Genomic DNA, 13,713 nt, shown 5'->3' with positions numbered 1-13,713 from the left:
AAGAAAAGTAGACTTCATTTACCAGACGTCCGTACTTGGAATCTGATACCCTGCATGTACGCAAATCTGTCTCTAGCTTTATAGCACATGTCAAATGAAGATTCCTATAAATTTCAAGGACGCAATTCCGTTTGTCTTAACATGCAAAAATGAGCCATCAGAAAATCAAAAAAATCCAAAAAAATGATGTTCTCATGTTGCAGAGATGACGAGGGTAGGGCCCAACTGACCCACCGCTTGAGAAACTTAGTGAGAAGGAGGAAGTTTCCATCCAAGTCCCAGTACTAATTTCCAAACCCGCAGAAACGTAAGGAACTGGGAAGCGTGTGACACATTTCCGAGCATTTGCTCTAGAAGCCCATGTTTTTAGTTTAAGTCTCTTTAGGCCCTAAATCAAGCAGAAAAAGCCAACACCTTCTAGATTGAAAAAGACACAAACTATTTCTTCACATTTAAAAATAACCCGTCATTGTTTTCTTATGCCCATCTATATCTGCTGCTGAAGTGTTTGTAGAAGCTGTACAGTTTTTTGCTGTTAGAAAAGAAGAGATATGGGGCTGCCCAAGTTTTATCTCCTACCTTTGTTGCTTCTGATTGTTGTTTTTGCATCAAAGAAATCTTCAGCTGTTGAAGCAAGGCCACTTTCCATCTTGCCACAACAAGGTAAAAGGGTTTGATAAAAACATGTACCCCAAAATCTCTCTGTTTTTCTGACTTCTTGATCAAATTGATTAATCGGATGTCCCGACTGAAATCAATTGTAGGATATGCAAACGTTTTTTCAACACTTGGAATTGCTTGCGAGTGCTGTGATGGAGCTGGAGGTGAATGCACAAGTACATGGACTGAGCCTTGCACTAGCCTCAAATGTCTTCCTTGGAAACATTATTAACTTGTTCTTCTTCTCTTTCCAGTTGTAAATAAAAATACCTTTTATATATATATATATTCTCTAAAGCGTGCGTTGGTACGCCATGTATTTTCTACTACTTCTCTTGCTTTTCTCTCTGTTTACAGTAGCATCCACAGATTATTAGCGTACGGACATTCGAATGAGAGAATAAATATATATATATATATATATACTAGTGGAATTATATTAGAGTTTCTTCTTTGGTTTCAGTTCTGTTCTCTGTTTCATCAAGTTCTATTACATGGGAAAACTTAATTAACATCAATATTTGTATGCTTGAGCTGATTAAGCTTCAAGCTACCTAAATTTCTAACTAGAATCTTACCTAAAGAACCCATTTCGAGGGGCTGTAAATTTTTCATAATTTGAAGTGGTGTGTGTGATTGTATGGAGGAGTTTTAGGTGGGAACTGAGATTAGAAACCTGGCTGAAATTTCTGCACAGGAGGACTTGCTGTCTTCATTCTGATTCAATGAAAATTTGACTTCTAGAGGCCCCTCCCTCCCTCATCATACAATAATATGTAAGTAAACTTTCATTAATAATTGAGCTTTGCCATCACATACAAGCTTCTTTTTTTCTTCCAGATGCTAGATGAATGAAAAAAACGTCTGTTGATTTGGTGGCTTAAATTTGAAGCCCATTGGTAGGTTTTAAGCCCACGTGACCCTTTTGTTTGGTGACTCAGGGTTTTCAAGTGAGCCACATGTTCCCTTATGTATCATTTTCTTTTTTCTTGTTTTTTTAAACACAAGCGATAGCCTAAATAAGGGTGATTGGTCTGCAAGTCAAGTCAAGGGGAGGGGAATTTCTCACATACGACTACTAAGGGCACTTCCAGCAGTCAAACCCTTGCCATGGCAAGGGCGGGGCTAAGGTTGACACTATTCACCTCAATAGTGTCTGCCCTTGTAAATAGTAAGTTGCACTTCCAGCAGTTGCCCGGGCAAAGGGCAAGTACTATTCAATTTTTTGTTTTTTTCACAAATTTGTTTACCTAAACAATTAATTTGGACAATATTTTCGGATAAAATATTCGGAGAAGATTTTCAGATAAGATTTTCATTTTCAAATTTCAGATAAATTTTTGTTTCAAATTTCGGATAAATTTCATATCAATTTCATATGAATTTCAAATTTCAAATAAATTTCATTTGAATTTCAACTTTTCATTTCAATTTCAAATTTCAGATAAATTTCATCTGAATTTCAAATTTCGGATAAGATTTTCAACCTATAAAATTGCGCCACGTGTCATATGAATTTCAAATTTCAGATAAATTTCATTTGAATTTCACCTTTTCATTTGAATTTCACATTTCCGAAAAATTTCATTTGAATTTCAAATTTCGGATAAGATTGTCACCCTATAAAATTCCATAGGCGAATCCGAAGCTTGTGAATCATGGAGTGGCGTCTCATTTAACATCACCGTTGGACCCTTTGGAATAATGCTAAATCTTTTACAATGCTTCACCACCTCCCAACATTGGGTATGGTTGAAAGTTTTTTTCCCTTGTCCAGTAGAACCAAACCACATTTGAGCTTGCACAATCTATATAAAAAAAAAATTGAATATGCAAAGAACTTAAACAAAATATTGGTAATGCAAAAAAGATAAACATATGAATGAAAATCCAAGAAATATTAACAAAATATAGAGAATGGAACAACCATTTAAATAAATATTAGAAATACAAGAAATATTAAAAATATATAAAAATGGCAAGAAACATTTAAATAAATATGGAAATACAAGAAATATTAACAAAATATAAAAATTGCAAGAAACATTTAAATAAATATGGAAATACAAGAAATATTAACAAAATATACAAATTGTATGAAACATTTAAATTAAAATTAATAGGACATTAAAATTGATATAATGAAAATTACAAATAATTTACCTCATCGCTTAGATTTTCCCCGCTTCTTTGGTTATCCATCGCTTTAGTGAGGGCATCTCTCCATTTCCCCAACTCTTTGTTGAAAATTTTCCACTGACTAGACAATGCCGATTCTGTACGGGTGGAACCCGATCTTTCAACAAATTCACGATGAATTTTTTTCCACATTTGACTGAATTTCATCTCATTATCCGATATGGGATCATGACTAATTTGGATCCAACACTCACACAACAAGACATCTTCCATGATGCTCCATGCCCCTCCGGTTTCTTGAGAAAAAGCCATAATATGATAGAGAAAAATTAAACTTGAAAGTGAAAAAAATACGGAGTAGAAAGTGAATAATAGTTGGAGGAGGAGAAAATGTATGAGGATTTGTGGTTAAAAATGAAGAGGATTGATTGGTATTTATAGAAAAAAATTCAGTAATTTTTGGGAAATTTTTTAAATTTTTTCCGATTTTTTTTCATAAATGTTGGCCTTGAAAAATTCATGGGCGTTGGATTGGATGACAAAAGCAATCGGAAGGACCAGAAGCTGCCACGTGGCGTATGACCGTTGGGGAAAAGCTGACGCGCGCGCATCAAATTTTTTTTAATTTGAATTGCGCCTGCTGACATCACGCTGGCGTCAGCAGCGCCTTCGGGCTAGCACTCGGGCTGTTTCTGCCTTCGGGCCAGCCCAGGCTGGTGGACCCCACCTCTTGCCCGGGCTAGCTTTTGTTGCTGGAAATGAGTTTTGGCCTTTTACCCCCCCCCCCCCCACCCCCCCAGCCCGAGCCCTAGGGGGCTGCTGGAAATGGCCTAAAGTGTCATGTGGGTTCGAACTTAAAACCACTAGTCTGCAAGCAAGTCAATATCCTTTTTCACTAGGCTAGATCTCATTAATTTTTTTTAGTACAACAAGCAATATCTAAATTACTCTTAATCAATCTAATTTATGAAAAAGGAGATTTGAACTTGAGTGCAAAGAATACGGAATCACTAACTTGACCAACTAACCTAACTCACATCTCGCTTGTATAATATGACAATAACTTGCTCATTTATATAAACAACGATGTTCATTTGATTTCAACAAAGGGCTTGAATTGGCCACTCATAAAGGCCCAATAATTAGGTGGGTTTAATCCAACACTAATTAGGCCCACTTATTCCTCATATGGATTCAACCTCAGTGGGCTGGCTAGCTGAGCCCCCACCACCCTGGTAATAATTTTAAGAATTTGTACTTCTTTTCTATTGGCACCACAAAACTTTCAAATCATCAGACCCAAAAAAAATAAAATTATTTCAAATCATTGCCTGCCTTCATTTTATAGTTTGGTGCAGGATTGATGGCAAAATGTCGATGCCTTGGCCATGCTTATAATTGAAGTGTGACATGTTGAAGTGCCAGGAATATGTACAATGTAATGAGCGTGACACTTTATAGGGAACGGATGATTTTTATTAATGGCACGTTTACTTATATAGAATGTGAGTGAAAAAAATGGAAGCCATTTCCATTCGAGGTCATTCCAGTGTTTGCGAACACTTCAGTAATCAAAACAAGGGTGCTTGAATCTTAAATAGTACTTTAATAAGGGTAAGAAACTTGATGTTGACATTCAAAGCATGTTAACCAAATTGTCAGATTTTTGACAGATCACCATGCAGATCAAAACCTAATGAAGGGTTCCAGTAGTTACACAAGAATCATAACTTAAAATGAATTTCCACTTATAGTTGAAGGAAAAAGTTGAACAAACTGTCAAATTTTTGACAGATCACCATGCAGATCAAAACTTGATGAAGGATTCCAGTAGTTACACAGAATCGGAAGTTGAAATGAATTTCCACTAATAGTTGAAGGAACAAATGTCTCTCAAGCAAAATGAAGTTGTATTTGACATATTTAGTTACTAACTCAAAGAAAAAGTACCAGTTTCTTTTTCTCTTCCAGGTGCAAGAGGCAGGAAAACATGTATATAAACAAGGAGTTTGATATCAAAATTTCTTTCGAGTTAATCTAGTTCTGCTAAGAAATTGATCTGCAAGCGAACCCAGTTGGGCTTGACTCAACTCTAACTAAGAAGGCCCACTGATTCCTGATATAGACCAGCACCAGCCAATACCAAGTTACCAACCACCTCAGTGGGCTGGCTGGCTCAGTCCCCACACCCCCTAATAATAACTTTCAGAATCTGTGCTTCTTTTCTATTCGTGGCAAAATATCGTGAAATACTAGTTCAAATCAATGCATGCTTTATTTTAGTAAGCTACAGAAAGACTTGTAGTTTAGTGCAAGGACTGATTGCAAAATGTCGATACCATGGCATTGGCCATGCTTTATAATTGAAAAACATGTGTAATGTAATGAAAATGACACCTAACAGGGAGCCGATGGTTTTTATTTATATTTACTTTTTTAATGAAGTTGTGTTTTTTCAATCTTTCGAGAGGACGAACGAACTTGAGATCTCTTCTACCAATTATAGAGACTTTGCGTATACACAAACTTCTTTGAAAGACACACAAAAATGTTTTATTGTCATAACATTTCTTCGAATATTTTTGTCATAATCTATTTCTTATGAGTTATTTTGGTTTTCCATTTTAGTATACGAATCTTCTGTATTATTTAAACATCTAGAGCATAATAATGATAGCATTTTAAGGCTCTCTATTTTTCAGCCAAGAAATTGATTAGATAGGATTATGAAAAAGAAAAAGAAAAGAAACTTTACAACAAGAGAAAAGAAGTGAAAGAAAGTGGAGCCAAATCCAAAAACTGGAGCCTACTTTAGAACACGCGACCCTCGCAGTGATGTATGTTAGCAAAGAGCTTATGTGGGCCAATGATATCATGTTCTTAACGTGGGTCTCTTTGAATTTTTGCACTTTTTTTCTCTCTCTTTTGCTTTTGTTCTTATCCATGAGACAGGTTTCATTGGCTTGGCTCATAAGCAGTGCCGTTTTCTGATTGTTCTCCTTCTCCTCGTATTATTTTATATATAATTACATGCACATGATGTTGTTGGTGTTACAACCTTATCCACCCTCATCTCTTATCAACAATTCCAATTTACATGTCTATTTAGCAAGCTCACTCACATAGGGTTTAAGGTTTTCTGGTTTTCTGGTTTTCTGGCTATTGGGGTGAATTGTAAACTTATATATAATGATATGTTTGCACGTATTTAGAGTTTACTTTAATCACCTATATTAAAGAGAATGAGTTACGAGAGTTCTTCTCTTATTTTGAAAATAAGTGCATCAAGGATTTTCTTTACTAGACCCCAAAATAAAAATTAAGGAAAACCAATGAAGTCTAGCCCAGTGAAAAAAGGTATTGATTTGCATATTAGTTGTCTTATGTTTAAATACTTTGACAATGTGTATGAGAAACCCCCAACCTGTGTGGTTTAGATGATCGCTTATATTCAAAAAAGGAAACTAGAGAAAAGATGGTTGTTGCAAAGTAAAATTCTATTTCTAGGAATTTCTTTACGTGCACATATGGAATTAGTTGGGACTTTTTTTTCTTCCTCCTCCTACCATTTAAGCCACAGAAGAGGGAGTACTTTAAGATTTCTTACAAACTCTGCCGAACTAGAAGACTTGAAATGTTTTAATTAAGTTGACTATTTGTAACGTAATGATTAGGTAGCCAATCTTTCTCGTCTGAACTCAATTATAAAATCCAGCAAAAGCGATTTGGAAATTAATATAATTATAACTCGAGAAATAATACGATGTTTTTGTCGCAGTCATTACCACACAAAACGAGTGAGATGTAGGGCATCTCTTAATTCTTATAAATCAGGCGACAACAAATAATTTAAATTCCATACTTTATTATATTTGGGTCGGATTAACCTTCACAATTTAGGTTGATTTTTCCTTTATTGCATTTCGTTTACATGCATTTTCCGGTCATTATGCCTGGATTCTATGAATCTCAAGTGTAAAAACTTAAACAGTTTCCTATATGGTAAATAATTAAGACCCATATATAAGGCATAAAATATTTCAATGGCAAGTGGTGTGTATTACCTTCCAACCAAACCTTACAGCTTAGATTTATTATTCTATTTTTAAAGTACAAAGTGATAGAGGGAGGGAGATTTCTCACACACACACTACTACGGTGTCATTAGAATTCTAACCGAAGACCACTGTATGTCAATACCCTTTTTCACTAAACTAGACCTCGTTGGCTAGATTTATACTTTTTTTAGTTTCCACTAAAAATGTTAGATTCTTTTTTTCTAAGAGGTCAAATATATAAGAACTATCATTAAACATATTGAATGATTTATGTATACTAAACACGCGTAATCAAGATGAACTCAATTTTCTTGTATAAACTTTGAGTGTATGCAATTTTCTCACTTATGATTTTCTTTTAAGAGAATACTAAGCACGCTTGCTTATATTCAATTTCGTAAACCTTTTTTCGCGACTTTATATTAATAAATTTCTAGTTTCGCCACTGATCATCGTAAAAAAAGCATGTGATTATTAGATATGTCTCATAACACTAAATTCAAATAATTATTGAATGAATATGATGTAAAAATATGAAATGCTGAGGGTGCAGTTTATAGGACGGTGACAATCCATGTGGTCTAAAATTGAACACGCGTACACCACGCGGCGACCCTCCTCAGTGGTACCCAACCCACGACTCCACCTGCCATGTCCTTTCCCATTTTTCGACACTCGAACTTGTGTCGTTTTTGGCCCTTGTGACTTCTTTCATGTGGCCCCTTTCCCATGCCCCATCATCAACATTATCAATCAATCAACACCCTTTCGTTACACATCAAACCATTGTGATTTGGCATTAGATTTTTTAGGCTCACTGTTCATCACCCTAATAATGTACAGTAACTTTCATGCTATGGGAATATCACTTTTTGTTATTCTAGCTAAAAGCACAATTATAAGCGGGATTACTTTTTTTATATGTTATTGTATTATTGGTCAAAAATAACAAAACAGTGTTATTCCCATTACAAGAAAGTTTTTCTTCTAATGATTGTCTCAAACTTTCTCATCCAATCACAAAAGATTGGATTAATTTTCTCTTTTTTTACTCAAAATTCTGAAAGTTCTACCATTTCTCACCGACTTCAACGTTGACGCTAGAACTCTCATGTTTTGCTTACCGATATTTGAGCCACATTATTATAAATTATTGGTTTTCATAGAGAAATGCTCTTTTACCATACAATAAATATGTTATTTGGCAAAAGGAGGTGGTTATTTGTCACATCGAAAATTGTATAATCCGGTGATCAAAAGTACAATTTATTTGTTATATTACATTCTTAAATGGGATGAAAACATAATGATCCGATTCGAGTCCTAATAAGAATTCTTTCAAAATTGTGAATTAAGATCGCAGTTTTGAATGCAGTTTCATCTGATTGATTATATCATTATACAGTCGAATAACATAACATATTAATGAACGAGATCTATCATAATGTTATAATGTTAAATTGTCTAACAAAATCTTGTGAATCGTGTATCCAAATAACTTCCAACTTCCAACTTCCAACTTCCAAAATACCAAGCATGAGGTTAAAAAAGGTGGGGAAGTAGAGAAGAAGACCCGTCTCTGTTTTGGTCCGACAAGATAAAAAGATAAGGTCATAAAGGTCTGGCTCTCTCTTTATAAACTGTATATTTCATTTGTCCAAAAGAGTAGTACGTGAAAAGTCAGTAATGGGCTTGTGTAGGGTAGGGTTGTTATTATCCACTAGGGTTCTCGTGGCGGTAAAAGGTTGGGACTTTTTTTGGAGGGCCCACAGGAAGGACTGCCTATCCCACGTGGCGCAAATCTGTAACTCTCTTCGACAGGTTGAAGGAAGGAAGGAAGAAAGAGAGAAAGAAAACCAAAAATAAAAATAGAAACAGAGAGAGAACGTAGGCTGAGACACCGAGGGAGAAAATCATACCAAATATATAATAATTACATTAAATTTAATTAATTTAATTTAATAAAAATCGAAAATTTTCAAATTGAGCAGGCGTCCTTTTTGGCTTATAAATTGGGTGGGAGCGACGGTTTCGTTTTTACTCGATATCGCTTTGATCTTTCACGTGTCTCTCCCTTTCTCTCCGTTTTTTCTATTCGATTTGCTCTGTCTGTATCGCGCCTTCTGTTTTGTTTCTTAGCACAAACAAATTCTGTAGCGGTTTCCTATTTGCTAAGCTTCGCTTGACGGTGCTTCGGTTCATTATAATTATATATACACATACATATTCATAGCACTCTGCTGAGATATAAAACAGAGAGGCTCTCAAGGTTTATATAACGATACAGGGAGATAAATGGAGGGGAGAAAGCAAGTTGGGTCGTCTTCTTCCTTTACTTCTGAGCTTTTCGGGTCCAAGGAGTCGTCATCTTCATCTGGGATTTTCGGGGCTATATTTGCGCCTTCCTCCAAGGAACTGGTATTGCTTTTCCCCTGTTCAAGTTCTTGTCTTTTTATTGTTTTCTGAATCTCTGAAATCTTTATCTGTTTTTTTAATTTTTGTCTTCAATTATTTAATTGGGTTTTGATTGCTATCTTAGCATTTTACGGTATTTCTTTGGATTTTGAGGGTTCTTGACTGTTTTCTGTTTAATGCTATTGGAGTTCTAATGTTGTCTCTGTTTTTCTTAATTGAATATCGGTTAAAGCTGTCGCCTTTTGTTTGATTTTATATTGTTGGGTGCCTGTTTTGCATTTCTGCTCGTAAAATCTTCCTGGGGTTTATCCATATATTTGTTTTTTTTTCCGAAATTGGGTGAAGGCCTTCAATCGTCATCTGCAAGTTCATATTTGCTGAATTGGGAGATTTCTGTCTGATATAAAAAAAAAGAAGTGGATTTGCATCATCAAGACAAGATTTTTATTTATTTTTAGTGAGAGATTGCATTAGCTCTTTTAACGAAGGGCTTTAGAATTATATAATGCTGGGATATGTTTGTTCTTTGGAAAATATTTTGTTTCATCTCCCCTCTGAGCTTTTAAACCATATTCCACAATAAACTCGCAAGTTCTTTTGCAAATTAAATTAAAAAACTTTTGTTATTGGAATCTCTCTCTCTCTCTCTCTGGCTGACCTTTACTAGATTCTGTAAAGTGTATGTGTATATTTATTTATTTTATGTTGTACCAAGTTCTGAGAGAAAGTTGTCTTGGTGTTCATGAAGGTGTTAGGGAGGGAATCTCTGCGTTCTGAAGTCACTGGGAAAAAACTTACGGATGAACCATTGCACGTCAAACCTGGAGAGCCAGGTTTGTAAGGTTTTTCTATCTTGTATAACTGTTGGTTTTCTCATGGCCAAAGCTTGTATCTGTTACAATCTTGTTTAGATTGCTTCTCGCTGCATGCCAGCCATGAAAGGTGGTGGTCCTTTCTTCACTGATGTGGATCTTATGCATATTCCTCCTTAGATGTTTTTTTCCCCCAAATAAAAGATGTATCTTTGGGTTGTCCTGTTTTTTTTTTTATCATATGATTCCTGGTTTTATTGACCGGTTAAGAGATGAATTGTGTTGTGTGTTTGAAAGTTGTCTGCTTCTGTTACTCTGATGTTGCTGCAGTTGGTGACTCTAATGGCAGTGAAGGTGAGAGTCAGAGCATGCCAAATCAGGACATGAGTTCCTTCTATCAGGATCAGAGAGTACAGCAACCATGTCACCTCAGCTCTTCAATCTATTATGGTGGCCAAGATATTTATTCTCACCCTCAGAGTACCCAGAGCCCTGGATTTAACTCTATGGTGAGAATCTTTGTTTGTTTAGCTTTTTGTTTTTTCCTCCTTAACAGTTGTTGGTTTTACCATCTGACTATGTGAATAAGATTCTTTAAAAATTTCCCCAGGAATAATGCAAACACAGTGTGTGAACTTTGGACATGAGATAGTTCCTCTCTCTCTCTCTCTCTCTCTCTCTCTCTCTCTCTCTCTCTCTCTCTCATATCCTGGAAATTCCAGTAGATTATGGTTGATCTTAATTCCGGAGCCTGATAATTATATTTTATGATTATTTCAGTACAAGAAAGATGGGACTGAAGATGATTCTGGAAGTGCTTGTAGAGGAAACTGGTGGCAAGGTATGATATTTTCAACTTCTGTACAGGAGGTGCATAAACTGCCTTACTGGGAATCTGTATGTACTATTCTGACATTGTTTTTTCTTATGAATTTTTTCATCTATAGGGTCTCTCTATTATTAAGGGCTCACTTGCCGAGGCATATACTCATCAAGGTATATTATTTCTAAGTTTCTGAAACAATACTAGGAATAGTAGATGCACTTCTTGTTGGTGGCATCTTCATTTTTCTTCTCTTTTTTACTTTCACCTCAATTTTATTTGGATATGTTTTCTAATTAAGCATCTGTGTGTGCATATGCTTTGCAGATATATAGGAAATAGGGTACGTAGCAGCAGCAGATCGTTGTGTGCAGCTGGTTTGTTTTGCTCCAGTCCAGCCCAACAACAGTCATATGAAACCATAGTTCTCTATATATATGCATCTTATTTAGTATCAGTGTAAAGAATGATGAAGTGGTCTCCTTTTGTAAAGGATGTTTGGTCTAGTGACTTGTCCTTTATCTTCAACTACTGCTACTGTGGTTGAAGATTTGGATATGAGTAATTTAGCTGTGTTTAATATATAATATATGTATGTATGAACTCGTAATTGCATGTTTTCTTTAGCGCTATTATTGGTTTTTCTGTTATGTTTTCCCATGGATGGATGGATAGTTTGTATTGTAATTCTTTGGTCCATCAAATTCGTTACCTAAGACAGAATCTAATTGATGGCACGCATCAAAATCTGGAAGTTAGTCATGGTGTTGTCACCTTTCAAAGACGGTGTATGTGGACTACAAAACGTGTGGTTCTAATTTACAGTCTCGAAACATAAAAATCTGATAAGAGAACGTTACCCTATCTTCACGTTCTCTCTTGCTGCACAAGTCTAAGATGCCTTTATTCTTTTTTGGTTCACCCATTTTTTCTTCTCTCATCTTTCTTTTTCGGACTTTCCCTGTTGATGCCCTAGTTGAACACTGCTTCTTCTTATGTGCCCGTGACATGGTCAAACAAACACATGGATGTTTGTTTGGATTTATGCCTTTGGCCCTCAAAACAGTCAAAAAAGTTGTTCTTGTTTATGACACTGCCCTTCAGTTTCCTCCTTACCTCAAAATTTTAGATTCCATTGTTAGTGCCACGTCCTAGAAACTAACAAATCTCTCTTCAAAGACAGTGTGGCCCATCAACCAGAATTATATATCTTTATATCTATCAATCTGCTTTTGATTTTTGGGTCGAGGTTAATTATTCCCTATCCAAACATGACCTTACAGGTTAAAAGCAGTCCTTATCCCATGTCTGGTAGGATATTTGCTTTCCATGGTCGTTAAGGAAGATTTCTTGCTGCTGCTGGTGTGGATGGATGGAGATTCTTCAGCCACGCTTTTACAAAGTAATTGGATCATCTGATTTTGATGTTTACAATGAATGTTTGTCTCCACCAATGGTCCAATCATTCATTTCAAACCTTAGAACATATCACTTGTTGGGTCCCAGTAACCAGGGGCTTACAAATTCCTTGCCTTTTTAGCAAAATAATTATTTGGTTTCTGCGCAATTATTGATCACACACATGCACTTGTCACACTGAAATTTGCATAATTTTTTTTTATAATTATTATCCAAGCTTTTTATTACAATACATACATGCTACAATTATATGCTACTAGCTTTTTATTGCCAAATCCAAGCAGTAATCTCCTATTTACTGACGCTAGTAGCCTTCACCTTCTCTTTTTGTCCACTCATGGCAGTGTGTAAGCTGCAACATTAGCATTATTATTGCATTAGAACATTAGTCACAAAATAATATAAAATAAAATAAAAATACTTGGCCTTGTACAAGTAACGAGTCATTCTTCTTTACAGACAAATCACAATTACTTACGTCCACATTTGTAGCCAACAGGGCGGTTGGCAAAGTTGCAGCGTTTGGGAATGGTAATGGCAACCTCAGCCTTGACACCAGAGTTCTTGGCAGTGTCAGAGAGCAGAACAGCACAGAGGCAGCTAGGGTTTTGGCCCAATCTCTTCACCTGCTGGCAGCAGCCACTGGAAACAGGAGCGTTTGCATCTTGTGCAGCACTTGCACAAGGAGCAAGCTTGATGGCCTCATCATCTGGGCTAGATTTTCCACATGCGCTAGCCCCATCAACCCTTTCAAGGCAGCTAGTACATATAACTGCAACCAATCCCAGAATGCAAATGAATTTCATTGGAGCCTCCATTTTTGTTTTTTTGTGCCTCACAAGTTCACAATTCACAAGCTGGAAGTTTAGTCAAGTGTTCTCTAGCTCTCACAATGCCACAATGCAAAAATCTGATTATAGGATCAGCCTTTTTATACTGGAATCAGAGCAGAAAATGTGGGTTTTCCATTCATCCACTTACCCCTAATGGAAGTAGCACTAGAACCAGAACAACTTTTTTATGCAGCACTTTTGGCTACACAAATTGGTTTGTGCGTTATGTGTCTCACCTTAACTCCAGTATTCAATATAAATATAATTGATTTCTTGTCCTCACTCTCCTTCTAGATGTGGCCATTACTGACAGTGAAGAAGCTCAGAGGCCTTGTTGTTAAGACACCTCACCCCAATTCTCCAAAACTCCATTGCCGACCTTGGCAAGGCCTCTTCTTATCTGTGAATACGTGTTACCAACTACCACACTAAGATTAATCTTCCAACATGAAATAACTTTTGAGCCACTTAACCAGATAACTCTCTTCTTTGAAATTACAACAAGGCATAATTTCTGACAGAATTCAATTACAAAGTTGGCTTACCAGATAATA

At 36.0% G+C, this 13,713-nt stretch overlaps 2 protein-coding genes and 1 long non-coding RNA gene across 4 annotated transcripts; 2 read left to right on the top strand and 1 right to left on the bottom strand.

Moving 5' to 3' along the window:
• Positions 1-169: 169 nt before the first annotated feature.
• Positions 170-1,122, top strand: LOC110769815 (uncharacterized). Its single transcript, XR_002528642.2, has 2 exons — positions 170-663; positions 765-1,122. It is a non-coding gene; the product is annotated as an uncharacterized LOC110769815 (long non-coding RNA).
• Positions 1,123-8,763: 7,641 nt separating this feature from the next.
• Positions 8,764-11,557, top strand: SIS (E3 ubiquitin-protein ligase RLIM-like protein). 2 transcript variants are annotated; one of them, XR_015836638.1, is made up of 7 exons: positions 8,764-9,275; positions 10,021-10,105; positions 10,415-10,593; positions 10,695-10,731; positions 10,865-10,925; positions 11,032-11,080; positions 11,235-11,557. XR_015836638.1 is itself a non-coding variant. In XM_021973890.2 (6 exons), exons 1-5 carry the CDS (start codon positions 9,153-9,155, stop codon positions 11,046-11,048), a joined length of 465 nt encoding a protein of 154 aa, XP_021829582.1. In that variant the 5' UTR covers positions 8,776-9,152; the 3' UTR covers positions 11,049-11,080; positions 11,235-11,557. The 2 variants fall into 2 exon arrangements, 1 of the variants encoding a protein (XP_021829582.1); XM_021973890.2 differs by lacking the exon at positions 10,695-10,731 and having other exon boundaries at positions 8,776-9,275.
• A 938-nt stretch (positions 11,558-12,495) lies between these two features.
• LOC110769851 (Bifunctional inhibitor/lipid-transfer protein/seed storage 2S albumin superfamily protein) lies at positions 12,496-13,562 on the bottom strand. The gene is made up of 2 exons (XM_021973891.2): positions 12,805-13,562; positions 12,496-12,678 (listed from the first exon to the last, which is right to left on the bottom strand). Exons 1-2 carry the CDS (start codon positions 13,142-13,144, stop codon positions 12,662-12,664), a joined length of 357 nt encoding a protein of 118 aa, XP_021829583.1. The 5' UTR covers positions 13,145-13,562; the 3' UTR covers positions 12,496-12,661.
• Between the last annotated feature and the right edge of the window lie 151 nt (positions 13,563-13,713).

The sequence above is a fragment of the Prunus avium genome, chromosome 6, assembly GCF_965620075.1.
Source record: "Prunus avium chromosome 6, drPruAviu1.hap1.1, whole genome shotgun sequence".
Lineage (NCBI taxonomy): Eukaryota > Viridiplantae > Streptophyta > Magnoliopsida > Rosales > Rosaceae > Prunus > Prunus avium.
This window is presented reverse-complemented; position numbering and strand designations above follow the sequence as displayed.

Excerpts from the sequence above, each read along its gene's own strand:
- LOC110769851 (XM_021973891.2), bottom strand. The coding sequence starts at position 13,144 with ATGGAGGCTCCAATGAAATTCATTTGCATTCTGGGATTGGTTGCAGTT.
- SIS (XM_021973890.2), top strand. The coding sequence starts at position 9,153 with ATGGAGGGGAGAAAGCAAGTTGGGTCGTCTTCTTCCTTTACTTCTGAG. Across the intron at positions 10,106-10,414 it reads CGTCAAACCTGGAGAGCCAG|TTGGTGACTCTAATGGCAGT; the intron begins GTTTGTAAGGTT and ends ATGTTGCTGCAG. Across the intron at positions 10,594-10,864 it reads GCCCTGGATTTAACTCTATG|TACAAGAAAGATGGGACTGA; the intron begins GTGAGAATCTTT and ends TGATTATTTCAG.